General features: G+C 38.2%; 1 protein-coding gene across 3 annotated transcripts in view; it reads right to left on the bottom strand.

Annotated features, from left to right (window-relative positions):
- PCSK5 (proprotein convertase subtilisin/kexin type 5) overlaps positions 1–19,204 on the bottom strand; it is a 260,747-nt gene that overhangs the window by 47,558 nt on the left and 193,985 nt on the right. For 2 of the 3 annotated variants that reach the window (XM_086480272.1, XM_086480271.1), the window contains exons 18-21: positions 19,050–19,147; positions 18,370–18,499; positions 17,240–17,355; positions 2,672–2,774 (exon numbers count right to left, since the gene is read on the bottom strand). In XM_086480272.1, the coding sequence (XP_086336398.1) occupies positions 2,672–2,774; positions 17,240–17,355; positions 18,370–18,499; positions 19,050–19,147 (447 nt within the window). Of the gene's footprint in view, positions 1–2,671; positions 2,775–15,282; positions 15,399–17,239; positions 17,356–18,369; positions 18,500–19,049; positions 19,148–19,204 lie in introns of those variants that run through there. The other variant, XM_086480273.1, reaches the window with a different exon arrangement.

Here is a 19,204-nt window from a genome sequence, read left to right on the forward strand (position 1 = left end):
GAAATGTAGAAAAGCATCAACACAGATGCGACTATTAAAAGAATATAAAACAAGTTGGCTAGAATTTGATGGTGTTTTTGATATTAAGAAAATAAGAGAGGAGTGACTGTAATCTTCCACACTTAACTGCCTTGACCAGTTTTGTATCTGAGGACTTCGGACTCAGTTTCTAGAGAAGCTAAGCACCATTCAAGATATTAGTACAGATTTTGGGATTATCAGCTTGTCTATACACTTAGAGTGGGCTTTCCATAACACTGTGGTAGTACATGCTTCCTTGGAGCCAGCTGATGGCATTAGAGAATGCCTGCAATAAGCCTTCATAAATATGGGTTGCTATGGTCATTGTCAGATTTATTCTGAAAGAAAAGGGAAAAAAAATCTGCAAATTTTAAAACCAATTTTGTCAAATATTTTCTGAAACCATTTAAAATTTACCATGATTGGAAAAGTCTAGGCTGATGAAGTGTGAAGATGGAAGAACAGGCTATCACGCAAACAGCCTTCTTGAAGTGCACGTTACAAAGAAAACTTTAGAATTGATTAAAAAGTCTTGTGATGCTGAAAGCAGGCTGCTGGAGGGAGTCAGGGAGAAGCTTGTATGGTTATATGAAGTATTCAGCAAAGATGTATCTCTGCTCTAGAGTCTTACAGTAAGATAGTCTTATGCAGACTGTAGCTCATCTGGCTATACCTGCATGTTCAGCTCTTTAGAGGGACTGCAGCCCCCTCTGGCTGGTTTCTGTGCAAACAGGACAATGTGACAGAAGTACTGGAGTAGCTGGGCTATGCTTATGTGACATGAAAATATTACTGTGTTATACTACTAGTGCTGGCTGTAATGACAGCCACCCTTACAAGCAGCTCACACAGTGGTAAAGTACATTTTTCTTGCTTTTTGTTATGTTGCTCCTAATGGAAGACACTAGCAGGTCAGATCTTGTCACTAACCTTTGTACCTCAAAGAGTAAACAAATGGATAAGGAATTTTGTGAAAATCAGTTTGGCTGGACAAAAAACTACAATTCCATAATTTTTTAAAAACAGGTAAGAGCATTTTGAATTGTCAAACAAGAAGATGATCTGACAGTGATTTTATTATGAAATAGGGTGACATCTACCACTGAATTTCCACAAAGAATGGGGATTGTTCAGTGTTTTCATTTTCACATTATTTTCAGTAATCGCTCCTGCAAGTCTTATCATCCTTTTCAAAGAGGAAATGTGTTCTCCTGTAGGAAAGCAGCACTGCTGAATTTTAGTTTGTTATCTAATGGGCAATCATTACTGTCTTCAATAGACACCATCCGAAGCTCTCAAAAGCAACAGGATTTAGGATTCTGTTTCAATTGAACAAGTCTGTTTCAAGTACATAATGAATAATGGCCCTTGGAAGGATTTACTCTTTAGCCTCTGGGTGAGATACTTCTTTATTATTTCTTTTACTGCTGGCTGTCCTAATATGACTTTTTCTAACAGCTTTCACAATGTGCAGAAGGAGCACAGAAAGCTTTATGAAAACTTAGATACCAAAATTGAAAACTGTTAGAGGATTTGTTATGGGCGACACAGCAGCATCCTTCCAAAAAGTCACAGAGGCTTCATTACTGCAAACACCTAGGTGGTTTTACCTAATAGCGTTGTTCAGTACCTTCTTTGTTTTGCAAATATATGCATATAAAGCTCACAAAATAGGTTGTAAAGAAACACAAACAATCTAATTTAAATGCAATTGTGAATCAGAGAAATCCAAAATTCTGCCCAGACTTCCTGTGCTAATGCTTTTTCTGATGTAACACACCTTAATTTCATACTGTTTCCTCAGTTATGAGTTTGTTTGGACTTGATTGGTCCTGGTGTGTCTTTTATTGGCATAATCATATCATAGATATTTGCAGGGTAAATTGCAGGATTGCTTGGGGATTTTTTTGCTATGCCTTACATGATCTGATTCTGATTTCATACAAGTGTAAATATCAGATGTCTACAGCGCAATCCAGTCCAACAGAACCAGAGATATAGGTATGAGGATAAAGCTCATGAATGTGTAAGAACAGAGCTCACGAGGTAGGACATGAGTTTGAAACCAGAAGACTCCAGGATTCGGTGCAGGATGACATAAACATAAGCTTCTGATCTGCAATGTGCTGTGGAAGAGCTTCTTTCTAGTTCTCTGGTTAACTCCTCATGGCAGGTTAGAAAAATTAGCCTAACTTAAAATGCCTCAGTTAGAGAGTGAGGTTTAGGTGCTGTATCTCCTGAATTAGCTGATTGCTAGCAGTGTCCATATTCATGCCTTTTGCTAAACCCCATAGCTGTGTACAACTACAGATGCCCTAGACTCTTGTTAAATTTCTCACTGTTGTGATTCCAGTAATTACGATCCCAGCAATTATGATTTTGAAAGAATGACAATGAAAGAAATACTATTTCACATATTAAAAGAAATTTTTCTGTATCTGTGGGAATGATCTGGCTAAACATCAACCACCTGTGTAGCCAACTGTGTTGTTCACATAACACTTCTTTTCTCACTTGCCATGGTTTTGTTTGCCCTAATAATTGCTTGCTTCTTCAGTTGACTTTGCAAGCTAGTGCTAAAGACCATACAGCCACTTCAGCAGATGACGATGCAAGGTCTTTGTGCTGCACTGTGCTAGGAGACAATTACCTCGTGAGTGGGCAGCTGATGCAGTTGTCTGGCTCAGGTCCAATGCATTTCTGACAGGATGCTTCACACAACTGACATTCTTGGGAATCATCAAGATATTTCCCTGGTAGAAAAAAAAATGTTTATTTCAGATCAACATCTCACATTTAAAAAAAAATGCACCAAGCCACCTTAGAAAATGTAATGAATAAAAGGAATTAGATCTGTTTTGAATTACTGAAATGAACACATGTCCCTGCGGCATCAGGAAAACAAGTACTGTCTCCCTTGAGTGTACCAGGATACTCAGAATTAGTAATTTGTAGTCCTTATTTATTTATTTACTTACCTATTTTTATTTTCCATGTGAATCTGACAGAGAGTGATTCTCGTTGTTCGGGTTAATGCTGTTTCTTTTGAATCAGTTGAAGTAATGTGGGGCTTCTTAAGAGTCACTGTGGAGAGTTACATCAAATCCAGTGCTATCTAGGAGTATTCATTACCTAAAGTCCTTTGGTGCAGCTGCAACATGCTCCTGATCGCAGGCAGCAGCATAAAGAATGTGCTCTCAGTGTGGGGAAGGACTTGAGTAAGCTTCTAGTAGTTAGAGAATGCTGGTGTTTCCAAGACCTCTAGCTATAGCATCTTTTTTCCCCCTCACAAGCCACTGCTGGAAGACTCTGCACCTAAAAGACCTAGGCTCTCATTTAAGCTGAATGAAAATTTCAGAATAAGTAAAAACCTGTTTGGACTTGAAAATTCTTTTTCTATATTATATGAATTGTTGCCTTAAAACTGAGGTAAAGAATAAACACTTGCAGAATATACTAGTACTACTGTGGTGCTAAAGTACAAAGTTTGCCTCTTTATTTACTGAATATTAATTAAAATATTGGTACAAACTGGTAAGTTGTACACTTTATTACTTTCAGAGCAGAGATATTAATTTGGTAAGTAGCATGAAAACTGTATCTGTGTGCAGCATCATGTGGGGACAGTAAATCAGTTTATCAAGTGGTTTTATAAAGCTCAAGTCTGAGTCTTTTGTGTCAGTTTGTTATGGGAAAGTTTATTCTAGCCGAGTCTATATATTTGAGAGAATTGGCTGTTCCTCCATTCTTAAGTAATGGAAGAGATTGGGCAGGGAGTCCTATATAATACATAAAACCTGCAGTTTCTATGGATACGTCAATATGGAGAAAGTCTTTCCATTTGCATTGCTGCTGGGAAATACATATTTGGCAAACTTTAGGAGTCAAAATACAAATGTGGAATGACTTGGTTTTGGCTCTCAGTTGCAATGAGTTCCTTACATTGAGAGCAAAGTCACTGGACAAGCAACTGTTGGTATAAGTCTGAAATGATGTAGGAAAGGAACATTTTCTAAAAATCTGCAAATTATGTTCTCTGTCCCATATGTTTTCTACTCCATATTGATTTGTATTAACAAATTTAATAACAGTTTAAATCTCTGGTATGAGATATAAGCTAGGATAGTACTTATCATGCTTAAGGTGTTGGGAACAGTATAGTTATAAAGGCATACCAACTGGAACATCCAGCCAGCTGTGGGAGAAACCTGAGGTACCCAAAATGTAGGTAAAAATACAATTTTCACCTTGTAAAGGTTTATGTGTCTCCTGAATAAAGGAAAAAGGTAAAAGACAAGCCAAAAGCCATGACAGAGCCACATAAAACATGAAGACAGTGCTTCTCAGATGGCTGGTCTGGGATCAGTGTTAACTGGGAAGAAGTTCAGAAATGGGAGCAAATGAACAATCTCTTGATGAGATCAGGGAAACAGAAATCTGTGTATGCATGCACATTCACATATTGTTACAGTTGTCATTATCAAAAGAGCATTTTGTGTACATATATATATATATTTTTTTTTTACATGCATTTATGTAATCCCACACAGGCCCATACCAGCCAGAACTTGAATGGTGTAAATTTATATAATTCCATGGAAGCAGTGTAGTTTTTCTGAACTGCAACACTATATCTTGCATAATAGATTATTTTATAAAGCACTAATGATGAAAACATTATAAATTTTGTAGCTGTTTGATGTAGAATTCATCAGGATTCAGAATTTATCCTGATATTATTGAGCTAAAACATTGTGTTCATGAATAACTACCACAATACAGAGTATTTATAATTCTCACTTTCCAGCAAAAGACTGTGGCCTGCTGTCCAGTAGATCATCAGGCCATTGACAAATTTGTTTAATGTAGGCCTCTTGAGTCTTTCTGGTACATATTCAAATGGTATAACTTTGAATTCCATGATCTCAAATGCTTTATGATATTTGAATATATAGATTCACACATGTGTATATGTATATACACACACACATATATTTGGACAATACACAACCATGAAAAAATGCAGCATCTGGACAGTCTTCCTGTTGCAGGTCTGGTGGCTCAGTGCTTTTTACTAGCAGCTTTACACCCCTAGGAAATTTGTCAGGGCAAGCTTATGAAATAATTCATTCTCTGATGTTTTGTGATACATGTTAGAAAAACGTTTTGTTTCTCCAGTCCTTCACTTTGTTTGCCTGCACTGCCTGTATGCTTGTCTATGGGACTGGAGCCACTAATTCATACACCTCAGCTTTGCCCACTCAAATGCTTCCCACATGATGGAAGTGCTTAGTTTTAAAAGGTTTTTGTTATTTCTTTGTTACGCCTTTCAATGGAAGGGCTGTAATTCATTTCAGCTGTACTGGAATAACGCCAGGAAGACCAGTTCTCTGCTTTCTTTATCGTCCGAGTTTAAGCATTTTAAAGCATACTATTACAAGAATGTGCACTTAAATACTTACATATTAGGCCCTCTGAACTGCAAGTCGCATCTAGAACTGTAGATCTGCCACTAAATGTTAACAAAATAGTTTTTAGTGGATATTCAGAGTTAACACTGAAATGCAACTTTAAAGAAGCCTTTTAAACTATTTCACAAGTCAGTTTAACTGTCTGCCAGAGTTCCTTGTGGGCAATATATTTCTTTACAAATTTTGCTATCTAACTATTTACCAAAGCCTAAACTCTCTCTTCTTTTTTTTTTTTTTTTTTTAAATTTCTTCTGGATTAAAATTCTTTATCTGTCCAACATATGTAATGGGGGAATACTCTCATCAATGCGTCTCAGCTATGCCTTCAATCAGGCGATGCTTGCCAGTTACTTTGGATCATCCCATATTTAAGCTTCATTTGTTTCTCAGTTCTGTTACCACGTCACCTTGTTTAAAAACATTTGTCACTTTATTTAAAAAAAGCAAATGAAGGTATTGTAGGAACAAGGCTGTAATAGCAGGCATAATGCCACACAATGGGAAGATTTTAGTGTAGAATTTTTTGTGTCTTTAGTTACGAATGATTAATTCCACATCTGGGCCACATCAGGTTTCAGGCTGTGCCTTTAACTGCGTACAAGAGCCCTACACTTACGCTGAGTTCCTATCAGTTGATATAATGCATTTTAGAATGAGGTAAGGACTATTATCTCCCATTAAGGAGGCGGGAAAACTGATTTGCACTAACTTAATCAAGTTCGGGTGTAATAGCAAACTAGAACCTGTCTTTCCTGAGTCCCAGACTAGAGTACTATTACAGTTGCCACATCGTTGCTACATTTTTGCATAAGCAGTATTAAGTGTACAAACCGTATCTTGTCACTATTTCTGTCCTGTTTTTCAAAAGCTGTGCCATTCATTGACAGCACATGATGTTTCAGGAGACCAGTTAGATGACGGTGTGAATATAAATTATGCCTGGAGATATCAATTCTATGTGCTGGAAGTCATAAATGAATCTTTCTCTTGTAGCTCCTGCCATGAAACTTAGTCACTGTGAGTCATGTGTTACTTCCCCACTTTTCTTAATCAACACGTTCATTGCTTATCTTGTACAGCATTGCCCCAGTGGCTTTTCTTTATGATCAATGAAAAACTGACACTTCCTCCCTTTTTCTTGTTTACTTTCATGGGAATCTGGATATGGATTTTGTACTTGGGCTTTTGTATGTAACATTATGGGTTACAAATACTTCACAGAACAGATAAAGAAATATTGATCAGAATTGTTTTTCAGCAGCAAGAACTGAGAGTATTTGGTCTTAGGGAGCTCTCTGCTTTTTCCATATTCAGCCTTGATACATTTAATTTTGGCTGGCTTGTGGAATCAGCTCCCTGAGTTTTGCTGAGTATTTATCCAGACTAACTGCATGTAGCAGGCCATTAAAACTTACCCTGACGATTGCTCTTAAAGTTACCCCTCTGTTTAGCCCAAGCCTTGGTGTTTGATAGACTATAGCTCCCCGAAAGAAATCTTCCCTTCATCTTGAAAATGTTAGGACAGGGAGATTACAGCATTTCCTTTCCCCCCAGATTTTGGGCAGTTGTATGAAATTTGAGCCTGGTTTCCAATTATTTGTCTAGCTTCAGCTTTCAGTCTCCTGCTAAGCATTCTTTTCCACTCGGTCATTTTACACAACAACTAAATTTCATTCTCCCTATATGGATGTGCAGAAGGGACAAAACTTTGGGGTACTATGATTTGAGGTGATGAGAGGGATTCAGGATTGGAAGTCTTCTTTTCAAAAGTGCTCTAGGCAGTGATGAACTAGAAGGCTGAAATTAAAATGTTGGTTCCTAAGTCACTGAAGCTCCCGCTTGTGCCAAGGGACAAAGCAGAACCTTGAAAAAGGCTGAACATCTCTTCCCTGAACAGCGGTGTACGGAGCTGAGTGTGATATAATGATTTTAGGATGAAAGGCCCTTTTGTTGCAGGATTAGCTGAGATCACACAGAGCCTCAGGTTAGCTTTAATTGTGACAGGCAGGAGAGAGGCAACTGCCTGTATCAACTACACTATCTTACACAGCCCTCTATTCTTTCCCCTGCAGAATAAAAATATTTACATTAGCCAAAGCTGCCTTTTTTTGCTGACACAAAGGGATTTTTTCCCCTCTTTATTCTGTGTGTTTCTTCCCTCATTTCTATGTAGTATTTATACAATGGTTGTTAGAAACCCATTGAAGAGCCAGAGCCCTCAGGGGTACTGAGCGGGCATAAATAGACTCCAGAAAGACATTTTTTTAGCATTTTAAAAATCAGCTTTAAACCTCCATTTGTACTAATAATCTGGATGCCTAAAAGCTGGCTGGGATCAGGGTTTCTCCCTTGCCTATGTAAGCACAAAGGTCAGAGCCTGGCAAGGTTTTCAGCTGCTCACTTGGAGCCTGAATTTTTTGTGAAGCTCAGAACATCAGCTTTTTGTGAAGCTTCCTAAAGTGTATTGGAACGGAGACACCTGAATCTCACTGAAAATTATGCCACCAGGTTGATAGTACTGCTTTGGAAATCCAGGTAGTTTCCTGTTAAATATGCAAAAGAAAGGCAGAAGCTGACTGTATACATTGAGTAAAGCTGGTGTTACTTGCACCTGGAGCACATTAAAGGTATGATTTTTCAATGCTGGAGGAGAACAGTTCATTCTCTAGAGGCAACCACAGTAGCTAAGAATCTCTCTCCTATGTTACTCAGCTAGGAGTATGTAATTTGTATACACAGAGCCTTCCCTGTGCACAGGATTTCTGCAGTCTGACTTGGATAGACATAAACCTAAAGTGGGAAGAGCTGGACACCTCAGGGCAGTGCTTCATGTGTTTCAGTGGTGTCATCAGTTTTAAACAGAGAGATTCCTGCACAGAGTGTTTGTGCTGGAGATCTCCAACTGAATAAGGATGTGAACACAGATCTGCTGATAACTGGGCAGATTTCAGCAGGCAAACTATTGTCCCAACAAGATATAACAACATAGATTCATACTGTTAATCAAATGCAATTTCTGTTTAATTTGTGGAGACGAATACATATTAAAGCTTGAAAAAAACCTGCCAAAAAGATACAAGTTTATCTCCTTGGAAATAACAAACAGACCAAATCAGGTCTTTTAAGGTGAGGTATAAAGGAATAAATATCTCTTCTGCCACCTCAATACCCTTACATTGGTGACCTCCCTTTGCTTAAAATCTCCCACGGTTCCTCGTCTCCACTATAAGCATTCCAGGAATATCCAAGGTAATAATTTTTCACGACTACCCTGGAAAGCACAGTCCAGTATGTTGCCTTTAACGATCACATGTTCCATGCTGAGGGTGCGGAAATTGGTAAATGATACAGCACTCTTAATTCAGATATAGCTGGAGAGAGGCTTTGTGGCGCTGTTTGGCTATGGGACATCTTTGAACCCTCCTTTCAGCCTTGGGATTGAAAGTGTTCAGGGAAGCTGTGCTAGAGGCAGACCCAGCAAAAGCAGTATTTACACAACTTCAGTTCAGTATGGCCTTGCATTCGGAGTAAGAAAAGGGACTGCTTTATTTGGAATGGATATTTGGCTTATTTCTGTCTTTTGATCCAGCAGCATTGTATGGAACGGCACATTAGCATGGTCACAAGAACCACGGCAAACAACAATACAATCCATGGGGACTGGCAATCAGGTGCTAGACTTTACTTCCAACCCACATCTCAAAGAACATCTGCAGGCATCAGAAAGAGAGCAGTGGACAGGCTAAGGACAATTGTAAACGGAAAAGATACGCAGCATTACCTGAATTGTAGCTAAATCACACTAGTAATGCTCCAGTGAACATTCAGTGCTATTATTGAGTTTGCATGGTGGAGCCATTAATTTTCCTTGGGTAAATAAATATTCACCACCTGTCAACGTTCTAGCTTCTCCCCCCCTGAGGCTGATTGGAAAAATGGCTACTTAATCAGCTTATTGTGCAACACCATAAAGCAAAGATGTGTTTTGTGACGGGACAGTATTTTTTGCTTTGAAAAGTGAGTTGTTTTCCCAGAAGAGCTTCAACAAATCCATCCCCCAAACACTGAGAAACACTGATAAAGAAATGATTGTACAAGGGGCATTCTTCTAAGCTTTGCCCATTTTTGGCAGCACATGCATGAGCTGCTCCAAAAAAAGAGATGTAAGAAAAAACAGCTTTTGGTGTGACACTGAAAGGCTGCAGTTGTTGCTTACTGGAATTATTTTTCTTAAATGCTCAGAGCCTTCTCACCTTAATATGCTTCTCTTTGACTGCATTTCCCATGCTAGAAGTGAAAATTGGCTCCATTTTTATAGCATAAACACTGCTTTCTAATCTAGGAAGGAAGTCCTCCCAGGATCTTTTCAATCATACTGTGGCTATTAAAATGTAATTCTGTGGTGGTGCCTGCTATCCTTGCGGGTGAACATTACTGCAATCTCTCTGGCTTTATCCTGAGGGTTTCAGAACAGTTTCCCTAGTGATATCCAATGTTACTGTGCTCGGAGAGTTCAAAGAAATGTCCCAGGAATTTAATAGATCTGTATCCTCTTCGCTTATCAGTGTGGAACCAATGGTGGAAATGCAGGTGTTGGTTGTACTTCCACTGGTTGGTTGCAATCCTGCGGTTCAGAGCCTTGGTTTGTTCTCAAGGACATTGTGTTGCTACCCACAATTCTTTAGTTCTTGCTAATGAGGAGTATTTAAGCCCCAATACACTCTCATGACAGATGGCAGTAAATAATCAGATAATCAATTTAATCAAAAATTGAAATCTCCCAAGATACTTTAAGTAAGACAAGTAAATAAAAACTATGCCAAACAGAAATCAGTTTATCCCCTGCTAAACAAAATGTCCATAAAAAATAAATTTTCAACCTTTTTTGCGTATATTGAAACTGTGTATTCTGAACAAGTTCATGAAAGTTGTTAGTGGTGTCAGTTTCTTTTTGATGAAAACTTGACTAGGATTTTTCTTTATTAGCTGTAAAACTCTTTTAATGCTTACTTAAAATATTTTGCACAAACATCCAATGGCATAACTTTTCTTCATTCATTCTGTACCAACGACATGACAATGGCATATCCAATATAAATATAAGGCAAGGTAATGATCACAGACAAGTTATTGTTCCGCGAGTTGCACTGCAAAATGAAAGCTTTGACTCATACAAGCAGTCACTTAAATGTCTTTACAGGATTCTTGAATTTATAACTGGCCTTCTTAAAGTCACTCAGTTCATTAAATAATTTCATTAAAAAGTAGCAGATAGTTATCTAAAGTGGCCACTCATACAGATAATGCCCACTCTGGTTGTGATCTTGCTATCAAGAGGATTAACTTGGTCGTCACCAGCTGCAAGTTATTTAGTGATGGGTGAAATTGCTGTAATCATCCCTAGTATCTCTGTATGTAAATTTATTCATCTTCAAGGCTCACACTGCCATACCTCTTATCATTACCTGACAATGCAAAACAAGCAGCAGCCCTGCTACTACACAGCTCTGCTATTAGTAGCAGGGGTTGCTCAGAATTTCACAGGACATTGGAAAGTTGCAGTCCCAAAAGAGACTGTGGTAGTCTGTAAGGTCTCACAGTGAAATCTTTACTAGAAAACAGTGTTCTCCACAGAGGGGGAGTTTGCAAAGCCTCCCTAGAAAGAGACAGGTTGTGCCAGTGGAGATTGGTGTGTGGCTAGGCAGGGTCTAAGCCAAGAGCCAGGAGCTACTGGTCAGAAGCATAAGGGTTCCACTGACATATCCCGGCAGGTATCTGATTTGCTGCTCTACAACATTGGTGTGTGGCTGAGGCGGAGAGCTGCAGCTAGAAGAGGAGTATGGCTATAACCCCACTGCAGAAAAGGAAACACTTCTATTATACAATGAAACCCTCACACAACAGGCTTCTGCAGAATGTTTTGCAGGTCTGGAGCATGCTAAATTTTTTTCTAGTTAAAAGTAGTGTTAGCGTATGTATGAGTTTTTTGGGGGTTTTTTGAGCAATGTTTTTTATCGTCTTTGAGACTTTTAGTAAAGAAAAGGTCTAGTTGGGTGTCCAGTTTGCATTTAAATCAAGGGTTCTGTAAGGATTCTCCTAAACAGACATCAACTGGCATGTCTGGAACTTCCATGTTCATGGAAGTGATATGTCTTAACTAGAGGAGCACTTTCAATTTGTCATTGCTTTTTGACTTGTGATATAAATAACGCATAAATCAATGAACAGATTTGGACTGATGCCCATCCACAGTCCTTTCAGATGTGGAGAAAAGTATAATTTTGTTCATACTTAGCAGCTTCTGATCTTCCTAAAATGATCCATATCTGTTGTGCATGCCAACAACACTGTGTCAAATACTAAACACTCCAAACTATTCACCACTGAATCAGTGAGGGAGGATTGATCACCTAAGTAAACCCTGCAGCTGGGAAGACTAGCTTCCTTCAATTGCAGTCCTGTTGCTGCAGCGATCCTCTTGCACAAAGATTGACTCTAGTGCTGCTTACAAATTCTGCTTGCTTCTGGCCACTGCTATTAAGGCATCACAAATAAAAATGACCAAAGAGTCTGAGCTGAACCAGAAAGTATTGGTTTTCAGCCTAAAACTCAGTTCTATGCTTACTTGTCTGTGAGACTCCACAGTTCAATATTTACAGATATGCCCTGTAGAGCAGACTTCTTTGGCCAGGACTACAACAAGCATATAATCTTTGTACGTTTCCTATGCAAAGAAGATGAAATCTCAACAATAAAAGACACCATGACTGACTGAATTTCTCATGCCAGTTGGAAAATGAAGGTGGGGTGGGAGCTGAAAGAAGCAGCCCTTCATACAGTATTGGCATAAGGGTCAGACCAACCTTTTTTCCAGGTGTGATCTTACCAATTTACTGCTAAGAATACGCCATTCCACACACGCTTGCTCCCAGAACTGAGAAGGAAACTGTGAGAATGGTGACTTAACTCCTTGTTTTGAACCCAAGTTGGTGACAATGAGATGTTTAAGGTTAAAAAGTGGGTTTTTTTCCAGGAAATTCTATACATGGCCTCAGTGAATGTGCTTAAGTCATCATCTGAATATATGACTTCTTGGATAAGTTGCCACTTCAGTCTCCACTCAGGTTGTAGGACTGTGGGAAATGAATGAGAGCATCAGCTAATGTTGATGGAGGATCTCACCCTGCAGGGGTCACAGATGAGTCTACAGGCAGCCCTCTTGATCTACTGGCAAGGACAGCCTGCTGTTCTCAAGTGGCAGTCTGGGGTTGTGATTTGAGGTGTACTGGATGTGAGTATTGGCATGTGAACAGACAACAATATCACACTGTGCAAATGGCCATGTATGACTGCAAAGATGAAACCTTCCTCCTAAACTGTGTGAGCCAACAGGTAGTCATGCATTTCACTTTTTAATTCTAAGCATGCAAGAGATTAGACCCATCACAACTCTTACATGTTTTATGAAGCCAAAGTCATCACCCACTAGGGTTCAGGCATGGCTGTACTGCTACTATGCAAAAGGTGTCCTCCACGGAAACCAGACATTTCTGCAATCATAAATTCTGTCACTTAAATAAAACAACAAAAAACCTGCAATAAAATTAAACACCCTTACCCTTCCAATTTGTTTCAATGATGTGTGTGGTATCTAAGTGCTCTATACCATAAAGCTACCTGTGGCCTTCAACAAAGGTATTTTACATACAGATTATCAACATGTTTTTCCAGACCAAAAGAACAGGAATTTAGGTTAATTTAATAGAAAAAATAAAATATGGAATAACATTGATTTTGGCCAATATCCATTACAACAGAACTACCCTATTTTACAAATAACAACTGAACATTTTACACATGTACAGTATTTTTTCAGTAAAAATGAATTTGGATATAACAATGCGTCAGGGTTTTTTTAAAGAAAACAAAAGACATTTAACTTCTTCTCTATAATAGTGTTAGAGACATTTGTAAGTATCCAAACAAATTCTTTACAATCCATTACATAATTAAATCTCAATTATGAATATATATTTATATATAATATATATAATATTAACTTAAACTTTGAAAGCATTATGTTCTAGTTAAACATGGTATACTGAGAAATGAGGCAGTAACAGACTAGTAGTTAAACTAGCTTTTAAATTTGAATGTTTATCAGGAAATTGTAGTGGGCACCAAAGGAGCTTGACTGGCCCCTTGTCATACCGAACAAGGTTGTAACAGTTTATCTGCTCTCTGCTAAAGGTGGCACGTTACCTCTATAGGTTTGTATCCATTTGTTTGTACAATCATTTTTTATCCTCTTTATTTTCTAACATTTACATGCTTAAACACCTGCAATCCATTTTCTATTTGTGTGTCCGAAAGATAATTGAGAAAGACATTTTGTACACTTTAAGTATTATCCCCTGAAAACAGTATCTTTGAAGTTCAATTTTCTGTTTCTGCTATATGACTGTCTGTTGGACAGTATGCTAAATGAAGCTGATGAAGATATATTAAACAGAAATTTGTATTGGCAGCTGTGTGCCTGGATAAAGAGAGAAAGGCAGGGGCCGCTTCTCTCACCACCCAGGATGGTTGGTTTTACAGTGAGGTAACTCCATTGGTCTCAGCAGGACCATTCCTGCCAAAATTTTTATTGTGAGCAGCTAAAAGCAGATTCAGGCCCACCACGGCATGATCGTTACATCAAGAGAACCACTGATTTATTGCCCTGTATGTAATTATTCCTGGAGATGTATTTGGCACAATTATAAATCCAGTCCTGTAAACACATCCTGTTGCATATAGTCACACTGGCATTTACATATCAGCACTATGAAATAGCTCCACATATCTGTATGATAATATCCCCTTTTTTTTTTGTGAACGCTACAAGACAACAATAATTTATGAATACTTCTTACATGTTAGCAATGTTTTCTGATTTCCGAGCGTATACATTACTCTCGCTTATGCAAACCAAAAGAAGTAGTATCTTTTGAATTTGTTCACTATAGGAACAATGTTTTTTTTTAAAGTTTATTTGAAATAGCTTTGACAATTTAAAAAAATAAAATAAAAATCCTAGCATATCTGTTAATAAGCTAGCAGTCTAAAAATGAAATCTATATGACCAAAACCACATTTTGGGCAAACATATATACATACTGCATGTGATACAAAAAACAGCACACAGCAGAGGAAGTAAGAAAGAAATGTGTGCAGAAATGTTCACTTTTGTTTTTTTAAATACTGTTACAAAAGGGGCAGAACTTAGTCCTGCAGCTAATGATGTTTCTGATCCCCTCAGGAACTCAAGTTCCCCCTGTCAATACATATAGCACAAAAAAGACTAATGCAAACATTTTTGTATTGTTTAGTTTTAATCCATGTAAACTTGTGTTGCATTCTCGAAACACTCTTTAAACATCTTGAAGGGGAAAGAAGCAGGAAAAAAAGGGAAGAAAAGGACCTTCAAAAATCAGGAATAATCCTAAGGTTGACAGGAAATCAAATCATGAGTTAATCGTTAATTTTGGCATCAAATGCTTTGGTCACACAATACTGACTCTGTGATCCTGGATGCTCAGCTCTAGACACCCAGTTATGAAAGGTAGGCGTGTTGTAGTTTTTCCATATAAGTTCCAACAAACAGTTCACCATCTCCCCAGACAAAGAGCGGGGAGAGAGACAGAGGTGGCTTTCTTTTTATTTCTTTTTTTTTTTCTTTTTTTCTTTTTCAATAATACCGATTAATCTATAAGTCTACAGGAGCAGGAGGACGCTGGGAGGTGTCAGTTCACCCCTTGTGCGTACATGTTCTGCAACACAATTGCTGAAGCACTTTCCGCTGGCAGAGATTGTTCTTTTTCACCAGCATACAGAATCCTCCCTCGGCCCAGGACTCTTCCGTGGCTTCCAGAGGGCAGCAGCAAGAGAAGGAGGGGAGGTTGAAGGTTTGGAGAGTATGGCGTGTACAATGGAGGAAGGTTTAATTGGTCAGACAGGTAGATTTGGTTGAAGAGACCATTCAGGAGCAGGTAGCAAGTAGGAAATTTGGTCCATCAAAAGGAATTTCAGTCAACAGCATATTTTTTTTTTTTTTTCGGGAAGAGATATTGTGTGGTCCAACAAGGAATGATTGGTATCCATTTGTGAAAAGGAAAAAAAGATTAGAAAGAGAATAATTAGAAAACAGTGATATTTACAGCAAAGGAATTTGTTCTCATTTTTTATGAATCAAAAGAATAAAACAGTCAAACCACAGAAAAAGAATAAAACATTCTCAACAGAAATGCAAATCCTATAGAGTGAGTTAGACTAGTAACCAGGGCTTGACTGTCAAGCAATGAAATGAGACCCTCTATACTTTGTCAATTAACAGGAAAAAAAACCCTTCTGGACTTTCCTTGGCTACCCTAGACTGTTGAGAACATGCTGTGTGACGAGATCCAGCATGGTGCACTGCAATTGCCTGGAGGCCCACACACTGATGTGCTGTCCTTTCATGGCAGCGGTGCTTGGAAGAATTGGGCAGAGAGTACTGAGACTGGGTATCCCCAGTCTTGGGCAACTACTTGTGTATCTGATTGAAGTTCAATGTGCACAAATGAAGACAGATTTATCCAACTATATTAAAGACAAAACTGGTATGTCAAATGTTTGCATTGCAGAATTCAACCGCAATACCATACTGAGATAGTGGTTACTCAAAACTCTTAGCATTACACTTCCCCTTCATTTGTCCATCTATATCTGACCTTCTACGGACTTGCTCCAGATTACAGTGACACTTCTAATGTCCTGATGTGAAAAGGTCTCATGACTGGTTTACCAGTACCTGTAATGTAACTTTGCAATGGATACTTTTGTATGGACAGGATACTTTTCAAAGTTTGAAGGCCTAAAATCCTACAGGCGCTGTAAAGGTCCACAGAAATGAGACTTAACCCAGCACTTTTTCTTTTTTTCGAGTCTTTGGTAAAACTCTCACTAAATCTAGCACAAATGAGCTAGACCCAAGAGTCATTGTTAGGTTTTTGTACATCTGTTGTCACATATCTTCCTATGGCTTAACACTGAGCTTTGTTCTCGTATGATTTTCCTGTGGGACTGTTGAGCAGCATCTACAAGTAATTCACATACATTTTTAGGGAAGCATGATGTTATCTAAGTGTCTCTGTCATTGTGACATTTGAAAGGAATGATTATTAGTGAATAATTAAAACAATCAGAGGCAATAAGAATGCTATCTTGGTTGTCACAGAGAACTTGGAGGAAGTTCAAATCTCCACCACAAACTGGGTGCTCCTTATTTGAGAATGCATTTGTACTCATTACCCTTTCACATGATTCAAGCAATACTACAGGCACTTAAGATCCTTTCTACTTACCAGCATTTTTACGTTTTAAAGTGGTGAAATAGATAAATGTGATTCTATTGACAGTACACTAGGGTCTTCATATAAAAATCTTTTGAAAGCAATGGCTTTTGAAAAACATAAGGAAGGAAAAGTAGGTTGTTGGCAGGGTGGAAAACTATTTTAGGAAAATTCAGGTAAAGTGGATGTGGCTAATCTTGTTAATAAAGGCAAATGTAGTTTTCTCCTTTTCATCAACCTGAAAAAATTAAGAAGTAACGTAGACCTCAAATCAAGCCTGTAACAAAAGAAAAGAAACGGACCAAACCAACCCAATACATGTGAAAGAAGAAGCTGGCAGTGATAAAATGGATCTTTTCAGAGAATTGCACTCACCATCCTTGCAGACTGTTCCCACTACACAGACACCAGTGTCTAGGTTATAGCCGCTTGGACAGCTTGTACAGTTTCTGTCTCCTTGACCGTTGCAATCCAAACAGCTGGCATCGCATCTGAAAGACAATGGCAGGAGTTGGTCTTACAGGCTCACCAAATACAAGAACTCTGAGACCTCTTCTGTATTGCAAAGGGCTTGTTTGCTGTTTCTAGAGGTATCAGCTATAGTAGTAGTAGTAGTAATACTTACCCTGCAACTCAGTCCTGCTTCTTTCCTCCAACCACTTTCTATTCACACTTTTTTACTAAATAGTTGCATTATTCTAGTATTTTGGAACATGCAGAAGTAATCAACAAAAGTATTAAGCCATTTGTGCACACATGTGCCAGCAAGGCATGAGCTAAAGCCACAGGATGGAAAAGACTGACCTGCTGTCCAGTCCTTTTGTCATCCTTCTGGCTCCATCATATCTTCATTGTATATCGATTATTTTTTTTGTGTGGAAAACTGTAACATATCCTGCCCTGAACTCAAAGTCAGTCAATAATAAAAGATTCCAAAGGGCAACCTATGTTATTTGTTTAACCAAGAATGGAATAGAAAAAAAAGTTCCTTCCTCGCACATCATAGCACAGCCTTGTCCAAGATTCATTCACCCATTTATACACTGAATCAGGTGAGCTATTCTGGACTGCAGTCTGGTAATATACTTGTGACATGTTTGTGAATATGCAGCTGAAGAACTGAAATGGTCCTTATGAATAGTAATTAACTTGCAATTAAAAAAACCTAGTTTGACTATTTTCGTTTGTTTCTGAGAAATCCAGATCCTCTGCCAGATTTGTAATTTTTACATTTCTATTACTTAGATTTTCACTACAGGCTTTTTTTAAAGTGCAAGACACACATATATGCACAAGCAAAAACACTTTTAGAAGACCTGCATGGGTATAACTCACATTAAAACAAAACCCCCACGCTTTTCCTTCATTTGCTTGGCATGCAACATATTTTTTTCTGGTTTTGAAGTTAGCAGTGGTTTATGTTCTCATAAGTATTATCTTTTTCAACACAGTGATAGCTAACATACTGCCAAACATCAGACACACACATTAGCCACTGATCATACCTTTTGCAGCTTTTGTATCCACTTTCAGTAGAGTGATCAAGGTAATAACCACTACTACAGGACTGCACGCATTTTCCATCTTCCATAAAATAACCCTGTGTGCAGTTTATACAGGCATCTCCTCCAGCACCTTAAATCAGAGAGAAAATATACTGTATCACCGGCTAGTCCCTCTTATTGCCTAACAGACACCACCTCTAACTACAGCAAAACCTTGTAATTTTACAGACTTTGTTTTACCTGCCTACTTTCTTTCAAACAGTAACATCAAGCAACTAAGGTATGTGGTTAGATTAAACAACATTGCACAATTTCCGTATATCTTTATTTGAAAGAAATAACTGTTGGTAGTTCTAAAGCTTGCACAAAATATATCAGTCATTATTATTCCATGCCAGAAAGAAAATGGACGGCATTACTGGAGATCAGAATGAGGTCTAATAAGAGAAAAAAAAAAAAAAAAAAAGGAAAGAGTGTATGCACACTTTCCATCAGAAAACTTAGATATTTGTGTTAGCTGAAAGAAATCTGCTGTATTTAAAATATATTAAAGAACTATCACAAGAATTAAGTTTTTACATGTAAATGATCACATTATACTGTAACTGTGATATAGTAGAACAAAATCAGAGCTAAAATCATAGAGAAAAGGAAATCATGTGGATAAACCAGTGGGGTACCTGCACACGTCGCACAGGAACGGTGACATGGTTCACATTCTCTACCATTATGGTATTTTCCTTCTTCACAGCGGATAGCACATTTAGTGCCATGCAAACTATTATAAAGAGGAAAAAAGCAGAGTGCTTGGGCAGATAACAGCAACAGAGGACAA

This window comes from Leptosomus discolor, chromosome Z (genome assembly GCF_034619465.1).
Source record: "Leptosomus discolor isolate bLepDis1 chromosome Z, bLepDis1.hap2, whole genome shotgun sequence".
Taxonomy (NCBI): Eukaryota; Metazoa; Chordata; class Aves; order Leptosomiformes; family Leptosomidae; genus Leptosomus; species Leptosomus discolor.